Source organism: Bos indicus x Bos taurus, chromosome 13 (assembly GCF_003369695.1).
Source record: "Bos indicus x Bos taurus breed Angus x Brahman F1 hybrid chromosome 13, Bos_hybrid_MaternalHap_v2.0, whole genome shotgun sequence".
In the NCBI taxonomy this organism is placed as follows: Eukaryota; Metazoa; Chordata; class Mammalia; order Artiodactyla; family Bovidae; genus Bos; species Bos indicus x Bos taurus.
In genome coordinates this window covers 48,683,850-48,711,777 of record NC_040088.1, presented here as the reverse complement: position 1 = coordinate 48,711,777, position 27,928 = coordinate 48,683,850, and the positions used below count along the sequence as shown (strand labels likewise).

The 27,928-nt window shown below is 42.8% G+C and overlaps 1 protein-coding gene across 19 annotated transcripts in view; it reads right to left on the bottom strand.

Moving 5' to 3' along the window:
- Nucleotides 1–27,928, bottom strand: part of SVIL (supervillin) — a 255,948-nt gene that overhangs the window by 63,018 nt on the left and 165,002 nt on the right. For 8 of the 19 annotated variants that reach the window (XM_027559758.1, XM_027559759.1, XM_027559762.1 and 5 more), the window contains 12 exons: nucleotides 26,274–26,949; nucleotides 14,524–14,580; nucleotides 13,520–13,600; nucleotides 10,566–11,435; nucleotides 10,034–10,192; nucleotides 9,309–9,343; nucleotides 8,584–8,645; nucleotides 8,203–8,342; nucleotides 6,796–6,891; nucleotides 4,406–4,649; nucleotides 3,389–3,965; nucleotides 2,201–2,426 (listed from right to left, as the gene is read on the bottom strand). In XM_027559758.1, the coding sequence (XP_027415559.1) occupies nucleotides 2,201–2,426; nucleotides 3,389–3,965; nucleotides 4,406–4,649; nucleotides 6,796–6,891; nucleotides 8,203–8,342; nucleotides 8,584–8,645; nucleotides 9,309–9,343; nucleotides 10,034–10,192; nucleotides 10,566–11,435; nucleotides 13,520–13,600; nucleotides 14,524–14,580; nucleotides 26,274–26,949 (3,223 nt within the window). The remainder of the gene's footprint in view (nucleotides 1–2,200; nucleotides 2,427–3,388; nucleotides 3,966–4,405; nucleotides 4,650–6,795; nucleotides 6,892–8,202; nucleotides 8,343–8,583; nucleotides 8,646–9,308; nucleotides 9,344–10,033; nucleotides 10,193–10,565; nucleotides 11,436–13,519; nucleotides 13,601–14,523; nucleotides 14,581–26,273; nucleotides 26,950–27,928) is intronic. The other 11 variants (XM_027559761.1, XM_027559750.1, XM_027559757.1 and 8 more) reach the window with 7 other exon arrangements.

Genomic DNA, 27,928 nt, shown 5'->3' with positions numbered 1-27,928 from the left:
TGCAGAGAAAAGGGTACCCTCCTACACTGTTGATGGGAATGTAAGTTTGTGCAGCCACTATGGAGAACAGTATGGAGGTTCCTCAAAAACCTGATCCAGCGTCCCACTCCTGGGCATGTAACTGGAGAAAACCCAGCCTACAAAAGCCATGCCCCGCAGTGTTCATAGCAGCACCATTCACAGTAGCCAAGACATGGAAACAATGTAAAAGCCCATCAGCAGAGGAATGGGTAAGGAAGATGTGGTCCATATACAATGGGGTACTACTCAGCCATAAAATGCAGTGAAATATTGGCATCTGCCGCAACACGGATGGACCTAGAGATGATCATCCTAAGTGAAGTACGTCAGACAGAAAAAGACAAATACTGTATGATATCGCTTACATGCCGAAGCTAAAAAATAATACAAATGAACTTATTTATGAAACAGAAACATACTCATAGAAATAAAAAACAAAACTTACGGTAACCAAATGGAAAAGCAGGGAGATGGATAAATGAGGAGTATGAGATTAACATATATACACTACCATATATAAAATATCAATCGATAAACAACAAGGACCCACGGTATATAGCAACATCCCATAATAACCTAAAGTGGAAAAGAACCAAATCACTCTGCGGTACACCTATAACCCACAACAACATTGCAAATCAACTATACTTCAATAAAGACATAGTAAGGACTCTGGATCAAGCCCTCTGTGAGCTGGGTTTCTGTGGAGGAGGACTTCATGCCAGAATAGGCCAAACACCTTCTAGTTAGCTCACCCCAACATCCAAGCCTCCTCAGTCTTCTAAGTATTCTGTACTGTGAATTTTAAATAAGCAAAGGTGAAAGAAAATAAGCTTTAGCATTCTCATTAACTTGTTGGTTGAAAAAGTCTCCATCTATCTAACATTTTGTGAATATTATTCCAAGGTTTGACTTGAAAAAAATGAATGAAGAGTTTTCACTGTGGTTTATTACATTGTCTCAACTAGTTGGAAATGTACTTAGAGAAATCAGAGTTGCCAGTGCAGTTCAGAGGAAGAAAACTTCTGAAAGGTGGAGGTGCTAAGGGAGGGGGGGTGGGGATCCAAGTGGGTGGAGCCATACTTCTGCCAATCAAACTAGGAAATTGAGGAGAAGCTTCTTCACCCAGTCCTCCGGTCACTTACATCTTTTACTAAAGGCTAACAAGGAAAACACCCCAAATATTTAACTCTGATTCTTAGTACCTGCCCTCTTTCAGTTCAGTTCAGTTCAGTCGCTCAGTCGTGTCCGACTCTTTGTGACCCCATGAATTGCAGCACGCCAGGCCTCCCTGCCCATCACCAACTCCCAGAGTTCACCCAGACCCACGTCCATCGAGTCAGTGATGCCATCCAGCCATCTCATCCTCTGTCGTCCCCTTCTCCTCCTGCCCTCAATCCCTCCCAGCATCAGAGTCTTTTCCAATGAGTCAAGTCTTCGCATGAGGTGGCCAAAGTACTGGAGTTTCAGCTTTAGCATCATTCCCTCCAAAGAAATCCCAGGGCTGATCTCCTTCAGAATGGACTGGTTGGATCTCCTTGCAGTCCAAGGGACTCTCAATCTCCTCTCAACCCTCCATCACTCTTTTGAATGAAATGAGGTTTTGGTGTTATTTAATCCTCAGATACAGTCTTCACAGCTATTACCTGATATGAAGTGTCTAAATGCACTGCAGAAGTCATCCATTTTACTTTTTGTAACATAAACAAAACTTTGATTCAAATCCCAAGGATTTGTGTCCTAAATCTGAATTTATCTCCAATCCCTCCACACATATTTTCCATCGATAGATAGTCACAAGCAGCTATGCATTCAATTTCAAGCCATGCAAACCTGAAAGGAAAAGAGCCACCATCTGAAATCCCTGGCTGGTCAGTGAATTTAGTATTAAAAAAAAAAAAGAAAAGAAAAGAAAACAGAAGCAGCAACCAAAGAAGCAGGCGAAAGTCTGTTTGCTTCCTCATAGAGTTTTGAACCAGCACCTCCCAGCTTTATCAGTCCAGACACCAGAATGAACGTGGTTAGCTTTCAAACTTCCTGGAAGAACAGCACATTCCCTTGTGTAGTTGGCTTCATGATTTTCTCCCATTGCCTGTTCCTCGGATCTTTGTCTGAAAGCAAGCTGTAAACTGCCATCCCACCCCAACGGAATTCCTTCTCGGTCATGAAATCTCATTACCTTTCTTTAATGGACATGGTTTTGCTGGGGGAGTCGAGGCTGCCCTCCACCGCCGGGGCTTTGATCTCTCCAGCAGCAAACATCGCACACGGGCTCTGATACCGCTTCTCCTGAGGCTGTTCGGAGGGATCCTGCGGCTTCCAGGACACCGGGGTTGCAGTCGGAGCAGCCGGTTTCCCAGCAGCCGCGCCGGTCTGCTCAGAAGTGGGTTCCCCGAACTCCGCGGCTGGGAAGGAAAGGAGCCCTGTCAGCACTTACTCCCCCGGGCAAACATTCTTCAAGCCCTTCACCCCCGGATGATCCCGCACTTAAGAGTTCAATCCGTGGGCACGTGGCAGGTTACCCAATCCCCTGGGGTTTATGCAAATCTGGGGCACGCTCGTCCCTGAGAAAACCAAACTTCCCAGCGGATGACCCCACCCAGCAACTTGTTCTGTGACAATTGGTCTTCTCCTACGTGCCAGACACAGGAAGTTGGTTTGGATGACACTGCAGAATGTCTCCACGCCTCCTAAACAATACTTTGACATTTCACATGTACAGTACTCCCCAACTAAAGCCACTCATAACTGACACACTATCATTTTATGGAAATGCAGAGAGAGAATTACAGTCCTGTGCCGCACGGCTTGCTAATCTGCACAAGAAGGATCTAGAAAGAGAACCTGAAACTCCAGAGACTGGGTTCCTGCCCTATTCCCTGTACTTTTTCAGCCCGGGACCTTTGAGGTCCTCAATTTAATTTTTCTTATTTTTATATTTTTAATTTTTTTTTTTTTTTTTTTTGGTCATGCTGCAAGGCACGTGGGATCTTAGTTCCTCGATCAGGATCACCCCTGCACTGGAAGCTCAGAGACTTAACCATTGGATTGCCAGAAAAGTCTTGTGAGGTCATCAATTTCTAAAAGGAGCCAAAAGAGCTAGCAGTTTAGTTAACATGACCAAGCCATCCAAAACCCTTATGAAGATGTATTAAAACACTTCAGGTACTTTTATGGCAGACATATTCATGAGTCCTCTGAACAGGTCAAGTTCAAGAGGAAGAAAAGTCCGGGAAGGGTACCATTCACACCAGACTTTCATTTAACGCTTAACACTCAGCTGTCAACTGCCTTCACAATTCAGTTAAAAACAATCCCAAACACATGCAACCCATCCAGCAGAAAAGAAAGAGCAGTAGTAAGTTACCTTTCAGCGAAAACTTCCTCTTTGTGACATTCTCCAAGTCCACCTTCTCTTCAAAGAGCTGCCTCTCCTTCCAGTCTGGGCTTGCCTGCATGGTGCTCTTTGGGGTGGAAAATTCCTTCAGCTCATCACCAAGCTGGGCGATGGGAGGATGGGCGAGCTCCAGGCTTCCTTTCCTCGGAAGGGCATAGATGGCCTCTTTATGGTTGTCTCCCTCCCGGACTCTGCTGAGGACGGGGTAGGACAGCTCTGCTTCCTCGAAGGACCCATACTTTGTAACCCCGCCATCTCCACCTGTCAAGCCTCCCTTGCGTTCTGTCTCTTCAAATTCTCTCAACATTGCTTTGCTCCCAGCACCCTCGACCGAGGGCTGCCAGCCTTGGGATTTCAGGATGCTTCTAACTGGGGAGTCGGAGTTTTCTAGCGAAGAAGCAAACTTCTGCTCAGTGGCACCAAAGCTGTCATCTGGAAGTGGCTTTGTCCGAAGATTTCCTGCATACATGGGGGGGACGGTAGATGCCACGGTGGACACGGAAGTGTTAATGGTGGGAGAGAAAGCCATGAGCTTGCCACTCTGCACCTGGGAGGAGACAGTTCAAAAATAAAAGCTGATTTAAAAACACCGCTTGGGTAAATCACCGTGGATGGACTGACATGGATGGAGGCACTACATTTGGGGCAGTTTTCCTGCTTCTGTTGGTGAGAAACCAAACCTAGATGTAGTTGCACAAATGCGTCTCGATAATCCAATCATCTGGGTGAAAGGCAGGTTGTGCATTCTGTTTTTCCTCCCCTCGATGGACTCAACTTCAGATGATTTCAGCCATAATGTGAACAAGAGAAGAGAAACATCCTTGGCATGGTTATCCTCCTTAAGAATGAAGTTATGACCAAGTAGCGACAGGTAACACAGAGTACAAGTAGAGCCCCTTAATCATATCATTAACCCCCGTGGGACAGCATGCTCCCATATTTTCAGGACACACGTGCAATCTTGGAGCTGGATCGCAGGACACCCACCTGTTCCACTTCTCCAAGCGTGACTGGCTGGGTTTGATAACGAGCATTCATCCTCCTCTGTCTCATGTCTAATCTGTTCCGTGTTGAAATGGCTTTTGAGACCGGCTGGGATAGTTTGTTAAACAAGGCCAGCTTCTCCGCTAAGCTCAGAGTGGAGGAGTCAGGTTCTCCCTGCTCAGCAGAATCTTTGCTCTCGTTTGTCTGGTCTCTGGCTAGTGCCTTTTGGTGAGCAGACGCCTGCAATCTGAAAGCGGGGAGACGTCAGCCCCACACAGGGAGAGAACAGAAGCCCACCGCTAAGTCTGTCTGTTAACTTTCTTCAAAGTGTCACTGGAAAAGGGGCTCATTTTCCCCTATCTAGATTCAAGACAGGTATGGGCAGTTGGTCAGCTATTAATAAGAGAGTGAACACTCTAGGCTGAGGGCCCTTGCATGGTCAATGTCACACAGATTTTCAGCTCTGGATTATTTCTAAACATTGAGTTTCCTAATTACAGAATTAAACAAATTAAGGCTTAGGTATACCTTATCTTGGAGAGAGGAGCTGTATTGCTAATATCAACAATAAATACAGCTAGGAGGAGTCCTCAGACCTTGCCTGTGGCCTATTTGCTGCTGCTGCTGCTAAGTTGCTTCAGCCATGTCCGACTCTGTGCGACCCCATAGATGGCAGCCCACCAGGCTCTTCTGTCCCTGGGATTCTCCAGGCAAGAATACTGGAGTGGGTTGCCATTTCCTTCTCCACACAGCCTATTTAGACATTATCTAAATGTGTGGTTCAGAAGGTGGTCTTTACATTTTTTTTAATTCTTTTTTTTTAATGTGGACCATTCTAAAAGGCTTCATTAAATTTGTTACAATATTGCTTCTGTTGTTTATTTTTCTTTTTCGTAGGAACGGGCAGAATTGCATATATCTTAGCTCTCTGGGATCTTAGCTCCCTCACCAGGGATCTAACCTCCACCCTCTCCATTGGAAGGCAAAGTCTTAACCACTGGACCACCAGGGAAGTCCCTGCATTTTAAACAGTTAGGAAATAATACAGTTATTCTATCAAAAGCATTAACTACGACACAGGGTTTTGATGTTCACTTACTACACACAAATAGTTTCACTGTAAAGATCATTCTCCTCTTTTAACCTAGGATTTTCTCTTGTAGGTTTCCATCTGTTTCCTAAAAGGTACTAAAAATCTGAAATTCCTGGTAACTTGAAAGGTAAAGGACATTTTGGTGCTGATAAATCCCTCCAAGAGGAGAAGGCTTCCAGTTACCTGGTCTCGTGAATCTTGGAAAGTCTAAGACAATGTACCTTCTGCCACAGGCACATCCAATTCTCAAGTCCAGGAGAAGAATATATTCTGCCTTGACTCCGATTAACTAGTGCTTTACAAGTTGTCCCAGACAAGAGAGGGGTGTCAGTTTTCCAGGGCACAGTGAGGTGGGAGTAAGGGGACCTGAGTCTTGGCATCTTTCCTGAGGTCCAGAGAAGAACTGGGCTTCCCAGGTGGCTCTAGTTGTAAAGACACCAATTCAGGAGACGCAAGAGATGTGGGTCCAATCCCTGGGTGGGGAAGATCCCCTGGAGAAGGAAATGGCAGCCCGCTCCAGTATTCTTGCCTGGAAAATTCCATGGAGAGAGGAGCCTGGTGGGCTACAGTCCATGGGGTCACAAAGAGTTGCACATAACTGAGCACAGGGAAGAACTAGGTGTGCTGGAAACCTGTTTTCCCAAAGACAGCCCACATCTCGACAATGCCAGCTTTCTTTCTGAACTGTCATCTTACTCGTTTTAATCCTGCTTTAGCCTTTGTGTTTTGGCCTGTAACAGTGAAATAGAGGGGATATTTACCTGCCTTAAGGACATCACTTTAAAACACCACAACTTAAAACATAACAGTAAAGCATCTAAGTTCAGACACTATAAGTTGTTATTGTCTGGATCCTCAAATATAATGGCATTGTCTATCCATTAGAAAACAGGTAAGGTTGTTTGTAAGCATGTATTCATGTCTAGAAGTGTTTAAGCATGATAAGACTTTCAACATTCAGGTTAACGTCCTATTTTTCTGTTAATCTTTATTAAATGCTAGTATTTTAGATGAAAAACGAAATTTTTTAGGGATGATCAGGGTTATGTAAAACAGAAAGAAAACAAATGGATGAGTGGGTTAGTTGGGGTTGAGTCCCAGGACAGAGAGAAAGCAGGTGGATGAAATGCCGGCATATGCAGGCCTACGTGAAGTCCCCCGCTGTGAGACGGCAAGATGCCACACGCTTCGCTGGGACAACTCCTTGCGCTGACTTGTTTGTCAGACAAACGACAGACATTCAAGATCGGAAGATGCACCTCTGCTCTCAGTGCGACATGCAGCAACTTCTGTCCAGTACCTGGCAGGCTGCACGGGACTCTTAGCTACAGTGGGGCTAGGATGTCTTGTCATTACAGGGTGGGTGGCCACTGAGCACGAAGCGGGGGTAGGTTCACTTTAAAAGCAATTGCCAAAGGTGGAACATTCATAAGGAGAGAGAAGAAAAGAAGCATTAAGGAGAGCGTAGTTTTCAATTCAGAAACATTACGTCAAAACATACTGGAACAAAATTGTTCGCTTGTTTATTTGGGAAAATCACAAAAGAACTTGAAAAGCAATTACACACTGAGGAAATAAGAGACAGAGACTACCCAAAGTCAGTGGAACAGGAACAGATTTTTCGAGCTTGGAAAGGATTTAGAATATTTAGAATAAGTGTCCCAGTTTAAAAAAAAAAATTAAAAAGAAGCTAATATATTAACCACCAGCAAAGCAGTAGATTATGTCTCTGTTTTACTAAGTTGTCCTAAGCTCTTTTTTAGAAAAATCATGGTCCTCATATCATCTATAAGCACATCAAAGTACGTTCAGGGAGTCTGACAAGTGGGTAACTTTTGCTTATATTTACTGTTTTGCTCCTAGGGTTAGTTGTTTCTTATTTTACAATAACCAAACAGTATTATTATTTTTTGATTTGCCAAGAGTTCCCAGTGAATAGAGGATGTACTTATCCACAAACTGGAAGTGCAGGCGGCTGAGTTAAGTGCAGCTTCACATGTGGGCTGTTCATGCTCTAAATGATATGAACTTCATTTTTTCAGGAAGGGTGTGTGCACGTGTATGTCCAGCAGGAGAAACTATTTTTTTAAAAAACTAATAAAAGTTTTCACTTAATGGAAGCAATGATCCCTGGATGAATTACTTTGGGAAATTCATACTGAACACATGGGAAAACACGGCTCAAAACCTACTTCCCACTGTTTGGAGACTTCCATGGAATTAAAAAAAAAAATCATGATAATTTAAAAGCCAAGAGAATCCTTCTGTACCTTTAGTCTGTTTTGAGATACAGACTAAAATATTTATGGAGGAAACGATATATATGGTTTGCTTGAACATAACTACAGCAGGAAACGGGTAGAGCGAGATGAGATGGGCTTGGGGTTCTTGGCTCTTGGGTGATGAGGACATGGGGGCTCAGAACATTAACCCGTCTACTCTTGTATTTTAAATTTTCCATTGTAAATGGATTAAAAAAGAAACCAGGCAAAAAAATAAAAAGAAAACTCCCCTTCATGTTCTTCTAGAAGATACAATAGGTTAACACACCCCTTTACAAAGTTCAGGGACACCAGACACCCAAACACCTACTTTTTGGTGGCTTCTAACTGAACCATCTTCAGATCGCCTCGTTTTAAAAGTCTTTAAATTTCTTTTTACAAAGAAGGCCTTCCAGCCAAGGCCCAGAGGCCCTGGAGGGACTTACGTGGCTGCAATGACCACCTCCTCGGTGGTGACGGGCTGCGTGTGGGACCGGTCCTGGAGGCGCCGCAGCCTCTGCTCCACGGCCGCATTGCGGGAGCGGCGCTTTGGGACGCTCTTCTCGTCAAACGACTTCTCCATCTCCTAGGATGGGAAACAGTGTAGAAGCCTGAACAACTGGAGGAAAGGAAGCTGGGGCGGCAGAATGTGGCTACCCTGTAGACCCTGCAGGGTCTACAGGAGGGCCCCCCACCACCACCCCAGGAGGCAGCATCGCCATCAGCAGCACACACAGCAGCCACATGGGAGGAGAGATCACACCAGAACCCAGAGCCAGAGCGGGCTGCAGGCTGGCTTACCCTGATGACCTTTCAGCACATCTTACCCTGAAGAGCAGCCTCTTAGCAGCGACGCTCAGCCTCGCTCGCTCATCGACCTTTTCTTCATCTGGGAAGAGTCACAAATAAAGACTGAACATCATTAGAAGACGTAGGGAAAGTCTCTGAAAAGTTTTCCAAGGTGGACTTGGAAATCTTCTGAATAAAAGAATCAATACGCTAAAGGAGATCATCCCAATCCAGGGATCAAGCCCAGGTCTCCCGCATTGCAGGCAGATTCTTTATTGTTTGAGCCACAAGGGAAGCCCAAAAATAACAAGAGGCAATATTTTCCTCTGGGTGAGGAAGGCTATTCTTCTGCTCAGTGAAAATGTACTAATTCCCATTGCAATTCACCAAACAAAATTCTTGTCCAGGCAATAATTTTCTACTATCATACTGGACTTAAGAATAGATACTATGGAATTAAGAAGAGATTTTAAGGAAGGAATTTCTCTTGTTTATTATTAAATAGTAACAAGAAAGTAACATGAAAAACCTGCTTCTTTGATTCAAATCAATGGTTTTAATAAATGGTTAATATCACAGCTCTCTCTCTCAAAACTAAAGAAAGTTCTTGTGAAAACCTCAACAGGTTTTATTATATTCACAGGAAGAAAATCTGCTGAAAAGAAAGTAATTGTTCCATAATCTCATTCTTTTCAAAAGCAAAAAATCTCATCTAAATCTAATCTGGGGTGAGATGATTAAGAAGAAAAAGACAGATACTTGCCCTCGGCAGCTGGCATTTCTGAATTTGAAGTTGACCTAGGAAAGACATGAGTGAAAAAACAATAACAAACAATTAGCTGATTGGAGTGGAAGATCCAAGGATCACATTAAAAGTGAAAATAAAAATTCAATTAAAGCCTCTTAAAGAACATCCTCCTGGTAGCAACTCTAGTAGTGACTACGCATGGGCAACTATTACAGACACTGTGGGGTATGTGTGCTCACAGCCCGGCCAGGTGCTTCACCTTGTGGAGATAAACCAGGACCAAGGGGGACTTATTAAACACGACAGACAATCGTCTTTTAGACAGACGCTTTCATTTCTCTGTGTTAGCATATGATAAAAACTCACTCACATACAACATGCAGATAAGACATTGATAAACTGAATATGAACCTCCTTAGTCATTTTCACCATATAATTTAGTGGACAATCCGGATTCTAACTTAAGGGCGTAAAAATTTAAAAACATCAAATGTTTAACGTTTCTCATTTCTTACCATCTGAATGCAATTTAAAACGGTATGCTGATATTGGCATCATGGTCAACATTCTTTAAAAACACATTTATACCAGCCAAACAAACATCACTTATAGCTTGGATGGAAGAATTATGGAGTCATTACATCCCATTGAAACAGCATCAGAACCATCCCTGGGGTAGAAATTTCTATAGGATTTCTTATAAGTTTCTCGACCAGGGAACTTGACAGACACATGCCTACCTATCCGATTCCTTTCGTTCTGCCGAGGTTATAGGTTGAGTTCTAAATCTCTCGGAAGTCTTTCTATTTTCACCAGGAGAAAAATAGCGCCTCGGTTTCCGGGACCCTCTCTCCCGCTCCACACCAGGGCCTTCGCTTGACCCCTCAACCCGAGAATGGCTTTTAGAGTTGGTGGGGAGGAGGTACACAGAAGGGAGACAGAGAGAGGGAAGAAAGCAAAGGTTTATGTACCCTGGTGAGTCAAGGCATGAACAGTGCAAATCCCACCACATGCCTCTACCATGCATGTCGGGAGGTGGAACATTCCAGAGTCCCGATACTCTAGAGGCACCTCCCACCCTCCGCCCCAGCCCTGTTAGTAGGCACAAGCAGAATGGTAGTCGTGGAGCCATGTCCTGGATGGTCTGCCCTACACACACTGGTGAGCTAAGCTGGTAAGATTCAAGGCAGGATGCCACACAAGTCGGAAGGTGAATAACTCTGCCAAGGACGTGCAAGTGACACATTGAGGGGACACGTGGACATCACCTACAGCTCGGGTTTCCTGCTGGCCCTGGCCGACTCCAGGAACGCATTGCGGAGCTGGGCGACCGAGACCTTCGTGTCCAGCAGGCCCAGTTCCAACTCGGCCTTGGACGTCTGTGACTCGGCATCTCGCTTGGGAGCCGGGGCCTTGGCCTTCAGAGCCTGGAGCTGTGGAGGGCCCGTGTAGTCGGACAGGGAGCGGGTGAGGACCCTGTGTTTCCTCGTGGGCACCTCCTTCCTGTGACCTTGGGACACAGCCTCGCTCTGAACATACATGACCATCTCACTCCTGCCCATCCTCTCAGTGGGCTGCTGCTGAGCCATAGGCGGGTGGGCCAGGCTTTCTGATTCCTTCTGAGGTTCCGCGGTAACTATGCCAACAGCGGGCTGACTCAAGTCCTCAGTTCCAGAGGGGGCTTCCTGGCTTCTCCCAGACCCACGATCCTCCAAAACTGCAAGGGTCTTCCTGGTTTTCTCCAGAGCATCAGAGAAGAGCACATCTTCTGCTTTGGATTCGCAAATATGGAGAACCGGGGTGTCTCTTCTTTCACCTTCTAGAACCTTTGAGGGGGGAGGCTTTGTGACAGTCTGGGGGGCTGGACCCACCCAGCTGCCCTCGGAGATGCTTTCTGGGGTGTCTGAGGTCACCAGCGTGATGGTGTGGACAGGCTCTGCTGGCTGGACGTAGCCGCGGATGGGCTGTCTTGCGGAGCTGGCCACCTTGCCCGAGACCCTATCGAAGGCCGAGTTCTCTGACTGAAAGGCCAGGTAATGGCCTGGTGCCGTCTGGTGTCTCCTCTGAGTTAAGGACTCGGAGGTAAGTTCAGGGCTGCTGCGAGCGCTCTCCTCTCGCACCAATTTTTCTCTAACTTTAACTCTTTAAGAAAGAAAAAGGATTTAAGTTGCCAAGTGTGGTAATGGCTCTGGGGGAAGAGAGCATGTGTGTGCAGACCGGAGATGCCTGGAGACTGGATAAGCATCTTGGGGTCCCACTCGCCTTGCCAGAGGAAGGAGTTTGTGTTGAGTTTACAAACTCGCTCTTCCTTCTGTAAAGCTAGGAGGGGCCAGATGCTATCCTGGGAGAGAATGGATGCCTTCCGACTAAATGAATACTCAGAAGCCCAGGAAAATTCATTATTATGCACCACTGGTATGCATGAGGGTGCACTGAGGCTGGGCACATGGACAGGCCCAGTATATGGACTGGGGTGGGGGTGGTTTCCAGGCATATATAAGCCTAAAGACCAAATGTAATTGCATTGTCTCCTATAAATGTCATAGCATTCATGATGATGGTTATTTTTTATTGAGCTCAAGATACAGCAAATGATTACCCTTTTTCAAGCATTTAAGAGTCACAAATTTTTCCATGCCATGCAGACAACATTCATTCATTCAGAAAACACATGACCAGTTAAGACATCATCACTTCCAGCAACTCCAGCGCTAAGAGGGATGCCAGGGAAAAAAAGATTTTTGTTGAAAGAATGCACTGAACATGTTCTCCCCACTGGAATGGTCATTAGGCCATCCATTAAAAACTAATCCAAAAAGAGAGGGCTCTGGTTGTTTCTAGAGCTATTTAAATAGCCGAGAGCAAAACTGAAATCCACTGGAAAAGCTACCAACCTTTTCTTATTACTGTGGAAGCAAAGTAGCCAAGACCTCTGGCTGAGGGGCCCAGGAGACCTCTTTTCAAAGCTTCAGTCAGCCAGTTTGAGCTGTGTGGTCTCAGATAACCTACCTGCCTCAGCTGCTTCATCTTTCAAATGGAAATGATAGTAACAAGATGTAATGTGATGCTTGCCAAGTATGCAGTTTAGCACTTAGCAAAGGGTAAACATTCAACAGTGCAAACTAGTTGTTTTTACTTTTTTTTTTTTTTAATACCACATAGTGAGGAAGGACAAACCATTCAAACTGTTTATGAATGGACTGTGGACTGGGGATAATCTTTAAAAAATAAAGGATGCTTTTGAAGTGGGAGAAGTGATTTCTCAGGGGAATGAACGTAAAACCTTTATTTGCTTAAGATTAGTCAGCAAAAATAATTGCTTGCGATATTCATTTTCTAGAAGGGAATTTTTCCTTAGATGACAAAGGCATCCTACTAAATTTGAAATAAACACCTACGTGTCTTTCAACATAAGATGCAGGATATGTATATTTCATTAAAGAAAAGTCAAAGACACACATAAAAGGCAGTTACTGTGAACCATTCAGGGGAAGAGAAAAGCATTCTGAGTTGTTATTTTTCCCAGAGACTAGCGAGTGTTGGAGGTTTTCATATTTATAAGCTTTGTTAATTTGTTCAAGTTCTCCTGCGGAATGTGTCCTTGTCATCGGAGACAATCTGAATGTTGTCCTCAGCCAAGAACAAAGTGACTGTTAGAAACTCAATATATGGGTGCTTTGTCCTGCCAATGACTTACTCATTCTTAACTCCTTCTGTCTCTCCCTGCCCCCAACCTTAACAATGAAGCTAGATGGGGTTTTGTCTGCTTTGAAATCCAGATGCCCTATACGTAGCTGTGGAAATTAACAACTGGTTGACAGACAGCCAACATGGAAAGGAGGAGGCTGGAAGGCCAGGACAGGGGAGCTGATGATAAGATGGGACCCTGGGTAGGTTAGCCTGGCTTAAGGGAGCAGCCCAGAGACGCTGGTTATGTGCTCACTAACGCTCCCTCCTGGCAGCATGTGAGCAGTGAGAAAGGAGAAAAGCCAGAGGTGGAGTCAAAAGATTTTTCAAAAGAGAAGCAAAGGGGAACAGTATGAGCAGCCATTAGGGCAGTAGAAGGAGAAAAAGGAATGATTAGAAAGCAACTTCCAGCAGCCCCCTTTTGAACATGTTATTTTCAAAAGCCCTGCCACCAAAAAGAGGGCAAAGGCGAGTTAGTTTCGGTGATGTGCGGGACAGGGACACACGCACTAAACACAAGCTGACAGCTTGGGAGATACCTGGATGGCCAGTTGATAAGTGAAGGTGTGTCCCCTTCGGAATCTTTCTGGAGAAACCACTCATGTTTGGGTTTCCCGATACTATTTTGTACAAAAAAACAAAACTTCAGGTAAAGCCTATGAAAACGTCAACACATACACAGATGTCATTACCATCATTTAAAACCCTCAAGGCTGACTTTTCTTAAGTAAGGAATAATGCTGGCTTTTGAAAATGTCTAAGCATGTTTTGCCATGGGGTTTCTATTTGGTGCACGGAATGTCCAAGATGTTCATTTATTACAGATATCAAGATAGAACAAATACATCTGAAGCCACCAAATAAAGTGTTTTGTGGGATCATTTGGAAATATCAAGAGTCTGCTACAGTCATATTCTGCCTATAAATACCAGACGATTCTCTTGTAGGAGGTTGAATTAAAAATACAAATTATCATCTGTAAGTTCTGTAAAGGTACATTGGTAAATAGCCAAATATAAAAATAGTGTCCATGCAAAACAATACATATGAATAAAAAAAGAAATTCCATAAGATCATATCTTTAATTGCTAGTCTACATTTTTCTTTTACATTTATCACTGAATAATGCAACCAACAGTTACCAAGTACTAATACAAGTCCATTTGATAAATGTTTATTGAGTTCTGACTATGTACAAAACACTGAGCTGGGGCCTCAGAAGTAGCCAAGGTAAATTAGGCATCACGCCAGCCATCAAAAACTAACATTGTGTTGGGCAAGATAACACAGGATTGACACACTCATTCTTCAACACACAATCAAATATAATGCAAGGTTGAATATGACAAAGTCGTAATGTCAGGTTGAAGACATCTTACCAAAAAATCAGTGGCAAGCAAAATCTTGCCATCAGTATATTAAGCAAGACACAGGAGGACTACCCAAATCATTGACCTGCATGCTGTTACAAAACAGAAAAAGAAGCATGGGAACTCTACACACTAGTTAAAATGTTTACCAGCTCAAAATCTTACCAGCCTACCTGTGAGAGTCCTTCAATACCAGACTGGAAACACAGTGAGAGTCCTTCAATACCAGACTGGAAACACAGATCAAAGACATTTCCCAAAGCACAGAATAATAATTAAAACGAAATTCTCTTAGTTTCTAAAAATCATTTTAATTTGGGTTTTGTTTCAAACTCCCAGGCAAGAACCTGTTGGCCATCACTACTGTGCATTCCGCTGTGACCACTGCAATCTGTCACACTTAGGCATGGATCCCTGTTCTCCAGTCTGTCTACACCCTAATCTATGACCCACCTCTCTGTCTCTAGTATTATAGCCATTGAACCCATGGCAAATAAAAAACTCAGATTATGGAAAGACATTTTTATTTCCAATGATAAAGGATCTAATTTCTCAGCATTTATTTAAACATAGGAATAGTTCTGCATATTGTCTGCAGTTTAGAAAGGAGGCAATCAGTATAGCTTGGGATAGAGTGAGCGCAATGGATACTTGCTTTTGAAAATCATCAGTTAATAACTCATATGCCTACCTCACAGTTATTTTAAGGCCCAGATGCTTTTTGTACAATAGAATGCGTTGCAAACTGTGACATATGCCATACAACTTTCTGAATATAATCTTCATTAATCAGAATAAAACTTGGTCAATAGAACCCTAAAAAATTATCAGGCCAGTTACAAGTAAACAGGTTCTAGGGATGTAATGTATGACATGGCAAATACAATTAACAGTGCTGTATGATATATATGAGTTCTCATTACAAGCAAAAAAATTTTTTTTCTATATCTTTGATTTTTTATCTATACAAAATGATAGATATTCACTAAACTCTTTCTCCCTGGACTCGTCCACCCCCATAGCTACATGGGCTGGCTGCCTTTCATTACATAGGTCTCTGCTCAACTATTATTAGAGACATTTCCCTAAGCATTTCATATCAAATAGCAACCTCAATCTCTTCCTTTTTTAAGTTTTTTATTTTTTTCTTGAAGTATAGATGATTTATCATGTTGGATTAATTTCTGCTGTACAGCAAAGTGACTCAGTTATACACATATATATTCTTTTCCATATTCTTTTCCATTATAGTTTATCATGGGACATTGAATATAGTTCCCTGTGTTATACAGTAGGACTTGGCTGTTGACTCATTCTCTACATATAGTAGTTTGTATCTTTTAACTCCAAACTCCTGGTTCTTCTCTTCCCTTCCTCCCGCTCCTTGGCAACCACAAATCTGTTCTCCATGTCTGTGCCAGTCTCTTCTGTTTGATTAGAACCATGCCTTGGGTCCTAAAATGATGAACTGAAGTACAGCACTGGGACTTCCCTGGTGGTCCAGTGGTTAAGAATCAGCCTTGCAATGCAAGGGAACTAAGATCCCATATGCCATGGAGCAACTAAGCCCATGGGCTGTAACTGCTGAGCCTGTGTGCTCTGGGGCCCTCGCGACCCATCTAGAGAGTCCCTGCACTGCAAAGAAAGATTCTGAATGAGGCGATGAAGACACCAAGTGCCACAACTAAGACCTGACACAACCGGAAAAAAAAAAAAAAAGCGCAGCACTGATCTGGGAAATTCACGGGCACCCGAAAGTGTGGAACATAATGGAAGTTCGGGACCAAGCTTCCCACCATGGGAGCCTGCAGGGTGCCCAAGAGAGGCCCAGACTCAGATGAAAAGCTACATCATTTCATGCAAGTACAAAATGTATTTCTGGGGCCCAGCAGGTACTGTTTTTTTAAGATGTAATAACAGTAGGTGAGCATTTTAAAACATGAAAAAAATAAAGAGATCACATCTGGATAGTGGCAATGAAACCCTGGGTTCTTTCGTATTTTTTAAATCTTGCATGGATAATGTTGTTTTATGTCCCTTAACATTATGCTTCACTATTTTTAATAATTAAGACTTGGCTAAAAAATTAACAGTGGGAAGGATTAATTTCATATGAACATAATGAGTTCAATAGATGATACTACCAGCCTATGAGAGCTAAGTGAGGCCCTTGCAAAGTCAAGAATCAACGCTGGTGGCCAGAGATACAGCAGTGATGGAAACCTTCTCTCTCTCTCGACAGGGGGAATGGTTATACATTTCCCCAAACTCCCTGGCCTGCGTCCTTAAAATACTGTGTGCATCCTGATGTAAATTATGTCTCAATTTAAACATATATCACCGCTGGGACAGAGAAGAGACTTGCAGTTGCCAACAGGGAGGTGGTGGAGGGAAGGATTGGGAGTTTGGCATCAGCAAAAGCAAACTATTATATATAGAGAGTGGATAAACAACAAGGTCCTACTGTACAGCACAGGGAACTATATTCAATATCCTGAGATAAACCATAATGAAAAAGAATATGAAGAAGAATGTATGTGTGTGTGTGTATAACTGAACCAGTTTTATAGCAGAAATTAACACAACACTATAAATCAACTCTATTTCAATAAATTTTTTAAAAAAGCCTCACTGTTGGATCATGGAGTAAAGACTTTCTGAGTAATCAAAATGTAGAAATAGAGTCTTTTGGGGGCAAAGTGAAGTCACTCAGTCGTGTCCGACTCTGTGATGCCACGGACTATAGCCTATCAGGCTCCTCCGTCCAGGGGATTTTCCAGGCAACAGTACTGGATTGGGTTGCCATTTCCTTCTCCAGAGGGTCTTCCCGACCCAGGGATCGAACTCAGGTCTCCCGCATTGTAAGCAGATGCTTTACCATCTGAGCCACCCAGGAAGAACTTTTTTGGGGCAGGAGCAAGATAAACATGGGATAAACTTTATCCCAGTTTCCCTCAGGGCTAATCTCAGCGCTGAAGGCCTAAATGCTGCAAGGTTGGCTGAAAAAGAGTGAAAGGTACGTGCAAATGGACCAGAGAGTCAGAGGGAACAGCTGAGTCTGGGGAAGGGATTGGAGGGATCTTCAAAGGGGATCCGTGTCTCCTACTTGACTTCTAATGAAGTAACCAAAGTAAGGTAGGAACTTGACTGCCTTTGTTGTGGGACCAGCCTAGAATCAGCCTTTTGGGGCCGCAGACTTGAGTTCGAAAGTCCCCTAGAGCAGCCAGCGACTTTTTGGTTCATGTTTCACAATCCCCACTCACAGCTGAATGTATTTATAAGCACATGGACTCAAGACCATATATAAGGATTCCAAGCCCAGACAAAGTGGAAAGAGCCCTGAAGTACAAACAAGGGCTGCTCCAAGTATACTCTGCTGATTGGGGTCACTGGTCCACAGTGAGATTAAAGGCTTGGACCAGAATGTAAACAATGGTCTCTGAGCCTGCTGTGTAGGTCAGTGACCCCTTCTTCCCATCACAACTTTCTTGAGGAAGGTAAAGACCCATGGCCTACATTCCTTGCAAGTCCCTTATATGTTGGGGGCTGATACTGAGTTTGCAGACTGGCTATTTCAAGCAGCACTGCTATCGTTTTTTGACACTTCATGAAGACATGGAAAACAGCAGAACATTCGCTCAGAAATAACTGATGGAGGCCCTTGGTATGTGTTAGATGAAGGGAAGGAGTTGGGAAAATGACTGAGATGCTGTATCTATTCTTCCTGCAAGACTTCTACAAAAGTAATGCTATCACTGAGATCACCCTTATCAATCTTATGGATTGGCTTAATATCAGATTCATGGCGCCGTATTTGGGGAAATCCTGACAAAACTGCTAACATCCTTATCTGGGTGTGTCAGCTTTGTTGTAGGATACTGGGCATCTAGATGTCCCTCTTCCTGAGACATGAAGCACAGGTGAAGCTGCATTTGAGGCACCTCATTTGGTACATGAGGTCTTTCTCCCCTTTCCCCCTTTTGGCAGATAAACTTAGGGCTCCCTGTGGCAAGTCAAGTTTCAGCTTTATAACCATACTTGGAAAAGGACAATCTGATACAGAGAACAGACTGGTTTGGGAGTCCAGCAGCACAGAATATGTAAGAGACTCCAAAAATGACTCTGGTTTCTATTAAGACAGGGAGAAAGGTATACAAACTTGGAAAGGGAAGATGCAAAGGTGACTCTCTGAAAGTATTCTTATCGGTCAAGAGCTCAGTGAGAATGAGACCCCCAGATGTGACCTGACCGCTGGAGAACACAAGCGGACTAGCGCTACCTGTGTCATTGACAATTCACATTCATTAATGTCCTCCCAGATTGGAATAGCCATCTTGGCAGTCATATAAAGAACTTATTGTCAACTAAAACTCCTAGGTCTGCTTCACACGAACTGCTATTAAATCAAGTTTCTCCAATCCTGAATTTATACACTGATTTTTTTTCCCCCTTCTAAATATAGGACTGACTTTGTTAAATTTCATCTTGTTAGCTTCCTACCATTATTCCAGGTACAGGCGCTCTCTTGCCTCCATGCTCCCGTAGTCTCTTCCTTCTTTCTCTCTTTCCCCCATCCCGTCTAATCTCTTCTCTCTCAATCCCTCCCCCTCTTCCTTTTCTTTTTTTTCCTACCATCAAATTTATTTACAATCCCTCCTTCAGAAATTAGTATCTCCCAGATCACCTAATGAAATGCCAAACAGGACCAAGTTAAGAACCAAGGCCAATGTGGAACCAAGACTTCATCACCTCATGTGTAGGTAACTGCAACCACCTCTTTAGTGGTCTCCCTGACTAGAATCAATTCTCCTTCAGCCAAATCCCCCACACTCTTCCAGAGTATTCTTTCTGAAGTACATAACCAAGCATGCTTGCTGTCAAATCCTTTGGGCACTTCCCATTGTACTGTCCACCAGGAGAAGGCCAAACTCCTTGTCATAAGTTGCCCCATGGTTGGTCACCACCTGACTATCTCAACTCATCCCATCCCCTTCCTTCTAGGTCACCTGGAGCAGCCACCTCTCCATGTCTAGCAAACTCACCACATCCTTAAAGACTTAGTTCAACTACGGTCACTTCTCCAAGGAGGAAAGATGAACAACTTATCTTGGTATTCCCATGGCACCCAACTTTGGGCTCTATAATCTTATTTACCTGACTGTGTTGTGGTTAACTCACACACTTAAAAATAACATGCCCACCCAGAAACACAGTGCCTGGCACAAGATAGCTTTCTTGAATGAATAGCTAAACTACTTCAGAGCTGAAATTAACCCATGAATCAAGACCTCTCAGGTTTGGGTGGATGGACAGATGCCTACTGAGTTTGAGTTTTCCCCCACCCTGACTACAAGTTTTCATTTTGTTTATGGGGATGAGGTTTTTAAATACCTCATGTAAATCCACATAAATGTTTTCTATAATATCCCCAATCTTATATCCTAAAGTTTCTAGCCTTCAAAGGGCAAAAACAGCTACCTCTTTTTTCTACTATGATGGAAAATAGAACTGACATTAATAACAAGAGCAACGTGTCATGGAAAGAACTCTGATGGATTCAGAGACCTTGAATGACTGACCAGATCATGGACTCAGCTATATGGTCCTAATCCAGTTACTTAAAGTCTTTCATCTTCAGGGCTTTTCATGTACAAAATAGAGTTTTAAACTAAATAACCTCCCAGTTTATTTCTGATTTTAAGAATTTAACATTCTTTAACACTATCTATTCTGTGGGGTCCTGGGGTGAGCCAGCTCTCTATTGGGCAGTGGCTACCTCCCCAGAAGAGAGCTATAGGGTTACCTGTGAAAGAGATGGTGACCTTGAGTGTAAGAAAACTTTTTTTTTTTTTATGACGTGGCAACTGGAGAATTATATCACCAGGAAATAAGAACTCACCCTAAGTTGTCATGGAAAGGAGTTGCTCTGGGTTTGCATCCCTAAGTATCTAATAAAATGACACGCTTTGACTCCTCACAACCCCTAAGAGTTAATGGGTGAAAAAGTGATTCCTGCCACCAAAATGAAGTCAAATCCAGCACAGTAAAATTGGTTTCACCCTGTGGGTGTCTAGCTCTAATTATGTAACAGCTCCTAATTATAAAACATGATTCAGCTTAAGAAGAATAGCTATTAACACCAGCATCTCATTCAAATTAACAGTTTATTTGCTGAAAGTTGCTTGTTTGGAAAAACTGCTAATGATTGCTTTGCACATTCACATGAGTGTATGAATGTGCAAAGCCACAAGCACACAGGCAAAATACTGTATTTTAAAATCTATCAGACATTTGAATTTTTAGGACATACCAGCTAGTATTTTCGGTGACATCATCTTATTTTGTTCAGTGGATAGAAATGGACATTTGACAGTGAAAATAGAATAAAATGAAGAAAAAAAAAAAAAAGGCAATGAATTAACCATAAAAACAGCCCAAAGCTAGAAGAACAAGACAAGAGTGATGTCTGGGGAGACAGGAAGGTGAAAGCAATCCTGTGCCAATACAAACACACACGTGAGAAGTATCCAGCAGTCTCTTTAGAGAGTAGATCCTCAGAGATCTCTGTTCCCACGACATTCTGGCCCAGTGTAGACTCTGTGTTAGGAAACTTCCTGCCGTGGCAGAGACAGAAGCTGACCCAGGAATGCCAATGGTCAAGAGGCAGTTGCCTCACTCAGCATCTCGCCAATTAACTAAAACAATGAGCTCCAGGCTCTGGAGACAGTTTTTAGATGCAAACCTCCCACTGGGAGATGCGCAAACGATCAGAAATAAAGGATAAAAACTCTTGAGAAGCCACGTGCACCCTAATGTTCATAGCACAACTATTCACTATAGTCGAGACATGGAAACAGCCTAAGTGCCCATCGACAGATGATGGATAAAGAAGCTGTGATGTGTACATACACAATGGAATATTCCTCAACCTTAAAAAATGATGAATATCGCCATTCGCAGCAACAGGATGGACCTAGAGAGATTATAATACTAAGTGAAGTGCATCATAAAGACAAATACCATAAGGCACCACTCATACGTGGAATCTAAAATACGACAGAAATAAACGTATCTATGAAACAGGAAGAGACTCACAGACACAGAGAACACACTTGCGGTTGTCAAGGAGGAAAGGTAGGGGAGAGATGGATTGGCAGTTTGGGATTAGCAGATGCAGATGATTATATACAGGATGGATAAGCAACAAGGTCCTGCAGTACAGCACAGGGAACTATTCAATATCCTTGATAAACCGTAATGGAAAAGAACATGAAAAAGACTTCAGTGTACAGCAGAAGTTAACTATACTTCAGTAAAATTTAAAACAAAACAAAACCTTTTATTTGTTTATTTTGGCTGCAGCACACGGCTTGTGGGCTCTTAGTTCCCTGACCAGGGATTGAACCCTGGCTCCCGGCAGTGAAAGAACAGAATCCTAACCATTGAACCATCAGGGAATTCCCAAAACAAAACAGTTTTGAATTAAAACAGAAAAATAAAAAAAAGAAAGGGTAGGACTGCATCATAACCCTGCTTCCTTCCTGGATGGCCAGAGTCTGCATGTCACAGTGCTGCAGAAATGGTTCATTCTGGAGGGGGCCGTGGCCCACTGTGCGGCCAGGGCACAGCTCTGAAGAAGCCCCGTTCAAACCATCATTCACCAATGGCGGCCACCCCTGATCAAAGGTCAGCGTCAGCGCTGCATGAAACCCCCACCATCAGTCTTCTGGCATGAATGATAGTTCGCTAAGTGGGAAAAGGAGTGGTGGGGATCCCAGGAGAATAATAATAACAATAAAACCCCAGGGTTCTCTAGAGAGGATCACCACTAGAAAATTAGGTGTGCTTCTCTTCTTTCCAGTTCCTGCAGGGAAATACACAGGCTCAGGAGAAGGGCAGGTGTGGGACTTGGTGGAGGGGGGGGGCGGGGTTTCTGCACTCACAAAATTAACCCAGATGGTGCACTTTATTGTTTGTGACATTAAGAGATGCACCAAATAGCAAACTGACAAGAGCTTTGGATTTAAGATTTTTAATGGAGTTCAGACTTTAAAATTTTGAATAACACAGAGGCTCCCAATACCTTGGAATTTTATTCTAAAATTCACAGTGGCCAAATTAACAAAGAATGGTTCATTTCAGTTATACCATCTGTTTGGAAAACACAATTCTTGAAATTCCAAATTTACAGAATTTGGTAGGACAAGGGAATGGTGGTTGGCATGTGATTTATTCTCTATTACCAATATAGCATATATAGAGATAAATATGTAAAAATATATGTATATATATATACACACACTCACACATACTGCTCTGTTACTATGTATGTTCTTAGTTTGCTAAAGAACAATATTTTCATATGAATTCCTGGACAACTGACAGGATTTCTGAACTAAAGACTCTGTTACTATCATACATACACACACACATATAACACGCATACATACATACACATACATACATATCTTCTCTATCACATAAATTGTGAAAGTGAAAGTGAAAGTCGCTCAGTCGTGTCCAACTCTTTGCGACCCCGTGGACTATACAGTCCATGAAGTTCTCTAGGCCAGAATACTGGAGCTGGTAGCCTTTCTCTTCTCCAGGGGATCTTCTCAACCCAGGGATCAAACCCAGGTCTCCTGCATTGCAGGCAGATTCTTTACCAGCTGAGCTACCAGGGAAGCCCAAGAATACTGGAGTGGGTAGCCTACCCCTTCTCCAGGGGATCTTCCCAACCCAGGAATTGAACTGGAGTCCCCTGCATTGTAGGTGGATTCTTTACCAACTGAGCTATTAAAATAAACTAATCACTCAGCTAAATATTGCCCTAAAAACTGTTACTGACCTTATAATGCTTAAGAACAGTATAGTACAAGAACTAATGATTATTCTGTTTGTACATGTATTTGCATTAGCATATATGAGAACATATAAAAAACTATGCATTCAATATCTGGCTCACATTTGAATTTTTAGGACACTGTAAAGTGTTTGGATGCTATTTTCATGAGTGATGTATTCCAATTTAATTAATGAAACAAACAACAGCCTCTTCCTAGCGAGCACAAAATGAATTGATGGAGCAGGACTGACAATTCAGAGATAAATAATCCCAAAACCGCCTAATTCAGAGCTTCACAGGGATGAAAGAGTAAAGCATAACAGTGAGAAAAAGATTCCATTTCAGTGATAGGACAAATCCAGTATGCTATTCAATTGTTTTGGCATTTGTAGATATTTTTCTGGTCATTTCTTAACCTTCTAAACTTCTCTGTCACATATTTCCAGGTCAGATACCATCTTATTTTCACTACAGTTACTGGGTCACCAAGAGTTCTTTGTTGTTTTAATTCACAAAGTATTTTTTGGCTCTCTTCTCCCGGAATGGAAGTCAGACAACAATGACTCCCTGACACCTGAATTTCCTGGCTCTAGAGAAAGGACTACCAGCAGAATGTTAATCCACTTAAATCCATCTTTAAAAGCTGAACAAATGAAGTCAGTGTGGACTAAATCCCAATGCTATTTTAACATCATACCTGTCACACATTACTTTCCTTGCTTTTTAATGTAAACACATCTCTGGTTTTTTCCTTTTCTATATGAAATGATTTGTGTTTCTTGGCCTGCAAATTTGTATGTCTTGAGTGGATTCAAAAAACAAGGCATGTGCTTCCTTGCAAACTCCTTTACAATTTCTTAGTTCCTTTAAGCCTTTCTTCTGTGAAAGAAAGGCACTGTCAAGCAGAGGCTAGGTGTATGAACACTCCCAGGTAACATGCCTCGTCAAATAACCAGGAGGGGACTTCCCTGGTGGGCCAGTAGTTAAGACTCGCCTGCCATTACAGGGGACGTAGGTTTGATCCCTGGTACAGGAAGATTCCATGTGCCGTAGGGTCTGCAGCCCGTGCACCACAACTACTGAGCCCATGAGCCCTACAGCCCGTGCTCTGCACGGAGAAGACTGAGCACCTCAACTAGAGAGCAGCCCCCACTCTCTGCAGCTAGAGAAATCCCACACACAGCAATGAAGACCTAGCGCAGCCAAAAACTTAAAAAACAACAAAACCTAGAAGGAAGTGGGCTCTTAAGATTTTAAGTGATATATATATTTGAATATTGAAATTTTTACTCATACAGAACTATCATGTATCCTATCATTTTACTGGAGTACTCTGCACAGTTTTTATTATTATAACTGCTTCAAAAATCTTGTTGAGAACTGATGATATGTGATGTAGATGGTTAACCCAGACACCGCGATGATAAAGTTTTCATGATATGGCAATCAAAAATTGGATTCCTTGTTATTTTTTAAACCATGTAACCCACACAACTCGAACTTTCTTTCTAATTTGTGATGTTAGGTTCCTTTGTCCTGCTTACATAGCTCGCCAAGAGTTTGCTTTGATAGAGTATAACTAACCCAAGAACATTGTTTCTACTACGAAATGCAAATTTCCCAAAACAAAAGAATATGACTATAACATATGTTTCAAAATACGAGACAGTAAGTCCCTAAACTTTGAGCAGTTTAGTCTGAAGGATGAACAAAGGCCCTCAAAATACAATCAGGATCCATACTATTGAATTCTCTTAGAAGCTGCTGCTGCTGCTGCTAAGTCGCTTCAGTCATGTCCGACTCTGTGGGACCCCACCAGGTTCCCCCGTCCCTGGGATTCTCCAGGCAAGAATACTGGAGTGGGTTGCCATTTCTTTCTCTAATGCAGGAAAGTGAAAAGTGAGAGTGAAGTCGATCTGTCGTGTCTGACTCTTAGCGACCCGATGGACTGCAGCCTACCAGGCTCCTCCATCCATGGGATTTTCCAGGCAAGAGTACTGGAGTGGGTTGCCATTACCTTCTCCTCTCTTAGAAGCTAGTATCACTAAATATTCTAGTGTAGGTGGTCAAGCCAGTAGCGGCCAGTCTTGGAGTCAATACACTTCAATAACTGAAATAGTCTGTTTTAGATGTAAGACTGCCACGTGAAGATGGCCATATTTACTTTGTCCCAATGTGGAATAAACAGCAGTATTTTCCATCATGTTTTCTTTTCTTTTTTTTTTTTTTCTAGAATAAATTTGCCTGATCTCAGGTTCTTATCCCCCTGAATTCACCTGCAAACCTAATGTTTATTTGAACTGAAAAAATACATTTAGGAGTCTGCCTAGACAATAAGCCTAAACCATGAAGTAGGAGATTTATGTAATTTGCATCCTAATTGTTCAGCACACTTTTTAGATTTAAATATCTAAACTGAACTCAAATTTAAACTTAGATATTTAAATTGCGAGAGAAACATATATTCTCTTCAGGCATCTGACTTTCTGATTTTATCCATTCTCTGATTTTCCATTCGCTGACTCTGTGACGCAGCAATTTCTCCTCTTGGTGGATCTTTTCAATGAGGTGCTTTGATACACAGCAGTATCCTTAGCATGCTGATATACTTATGTAACATATGTTATAGTCATATTCGGTGTTTACTGGGCATACGTCACATAACCTAAACTGAGACCCAGTGAAAATTGGTTAGTGGCGCCCTTCTGCTTTGTGACTTTAAATGACAGCAACAGAAACAATGGCTACAAAGTCTTGGGTATGATCACAGGAAAATGAAGGAAAAGACACTTGTTAAAGGCAGATGAGAAACAGAAGAAAGATCTTGAAAATGTGTCGCCATAACACCTGTTCAGTTTCTTCTTTTAAAAAAGAACATACCAAGAACTAAATCGATATTTAAGACTGGGAAGCTTTCTGCTTTGGTAGAACCTCTGTTGACATTGTGAAAATGAAAAAAAAAATCACCAATATCATTATTTCTATAGTTAGCCCAGAACTTTGCAGAGCACTGAGGACCCCAAATCTCAGACACAGAAGCAGCAGAGGGGATGTAGGTGACGGTGGGTCAACACTTACCTGGCTCGAGCCTCCGCAGGGAGTGGCAGGTCACTGGTGGAGTGGCTTGGGGAGGCCGGCTGCCCAGGCGATGGACTGGGCAGGCTGTGCACTGCCTTTGGGGACCTTGGCACTTCACCGAGGGCAGAGTCTCGCCCGGAGAATGAGAAAGAAGAGGAGACCTCCCCTGCAAGGGGCAGGTCTCGGGCCAGCCCGGTGGCACTGGGCTCTTGACCGCGTCTTTGGTTTTCTGCATTGAGCAGCACCTCTGTGTCGGAAACACCGTCGCTCCGGTGCAGGCCATAGTCCTTGGACTCAGCCACGCAGGTCCTGAGCCCCGAGAGCTCAGTCCTGGAGTAGGATGAGCCGGCGTCTCTGCTGGACTCGGCCGATCGCTCGCTTCTTACTCCCCTTTTCTCCGCAGCCTCGGGGTCCTTTCTGGACCTGCTGTATCGAGATGGAGTTTCAGAGTCTGCTTCCGGATCCAGGGTGAGCCCATACTTTTCTGCCAGCTGCCGTCTTCTCTCTGCTTTGTACCTGGCGATTCTTTCGGCTTTGGACTCGAGGCTCTGGGTGTCCATGATGCCTGAACTGTAGGGCGAGTCAGCATGGATGCCTGAGGTTTCTGTGCACTGTTTGGATCGAGTCTGCTTTTCTAGTGAAGAATCTGAAGTTTCTTCTTCTTCATTTGATCGACCTACAAGAAGATCATATATACAGAATTCAATCAAAGACATACATTTATTCTACTCTGCTATGTACACAATACACTGAGTGGCCAGGCTGTGAAGAACAAATTTCTCACCTCCTTGAGGTTGCCTACAATGATTTACCTGGGAGGCTGAAGAAATCTGAGGTCTGCAGGGAAATACATTAAGGGCTGAGATGCTCTGTGCACCACCGCATAAGCCATGTCAGGCATGGCCTCGGCTTAAAGCTCAACCTTGACAGCCTTCACTGCTGCTCAGTGTCATTTCCCCTTATTCATCTACTTTTCTGCTTTTGAGTTTAATATTTCATGTGTGAGGCCAGAGGATGTGTTCAGAGTCCTCTAGAAAGGATAACAGATATTTGAACTGCTGTAATTTGACAAGTGACAGAGTGTGATTTCTCAGCATCTGATAGTAACTATAATAATAATGGGCCATGTCAATATCCGCCAGGTAGCAGTGGTCCTCTCTGTTAACAGAAGTGGCTTTTTCCAATTACACTATGCATGTGTGATGTAGAAAAGATCTACAATGAAAACACAGGAAAGTTAGCCCCCAAGTCACCAATAATCACTAATCTATAATCATCAGTAATAAATAAATGCATAATTTGCTAAACTTTCCTATATACTCTTTCTAGTCAATGATTGTTTTCTATATAACTCATATTTTATATAACTTAATGTTCTACATAAAACATTTCCCTGCTTGCAAATCTTATTTTGAAGATATCATTTTTTAAGACTTTATACTATTCTATCCAACAGGCATTTTAGAATCAGTTTAAGTCATCTCATATTTCTAGGCATTTAAGTTGATTCTAACTTTTAATCCATCTTATTTTCTGATTACAATTACAAAAGATAGTTGTGTAAAAGTAGAATTGCTTTATCAGTAGGTACCTCATTTTAAGATACTTGCTATATTGTCAAATTAATTTCTATAAAGTTTGCATCAGTTTACAAT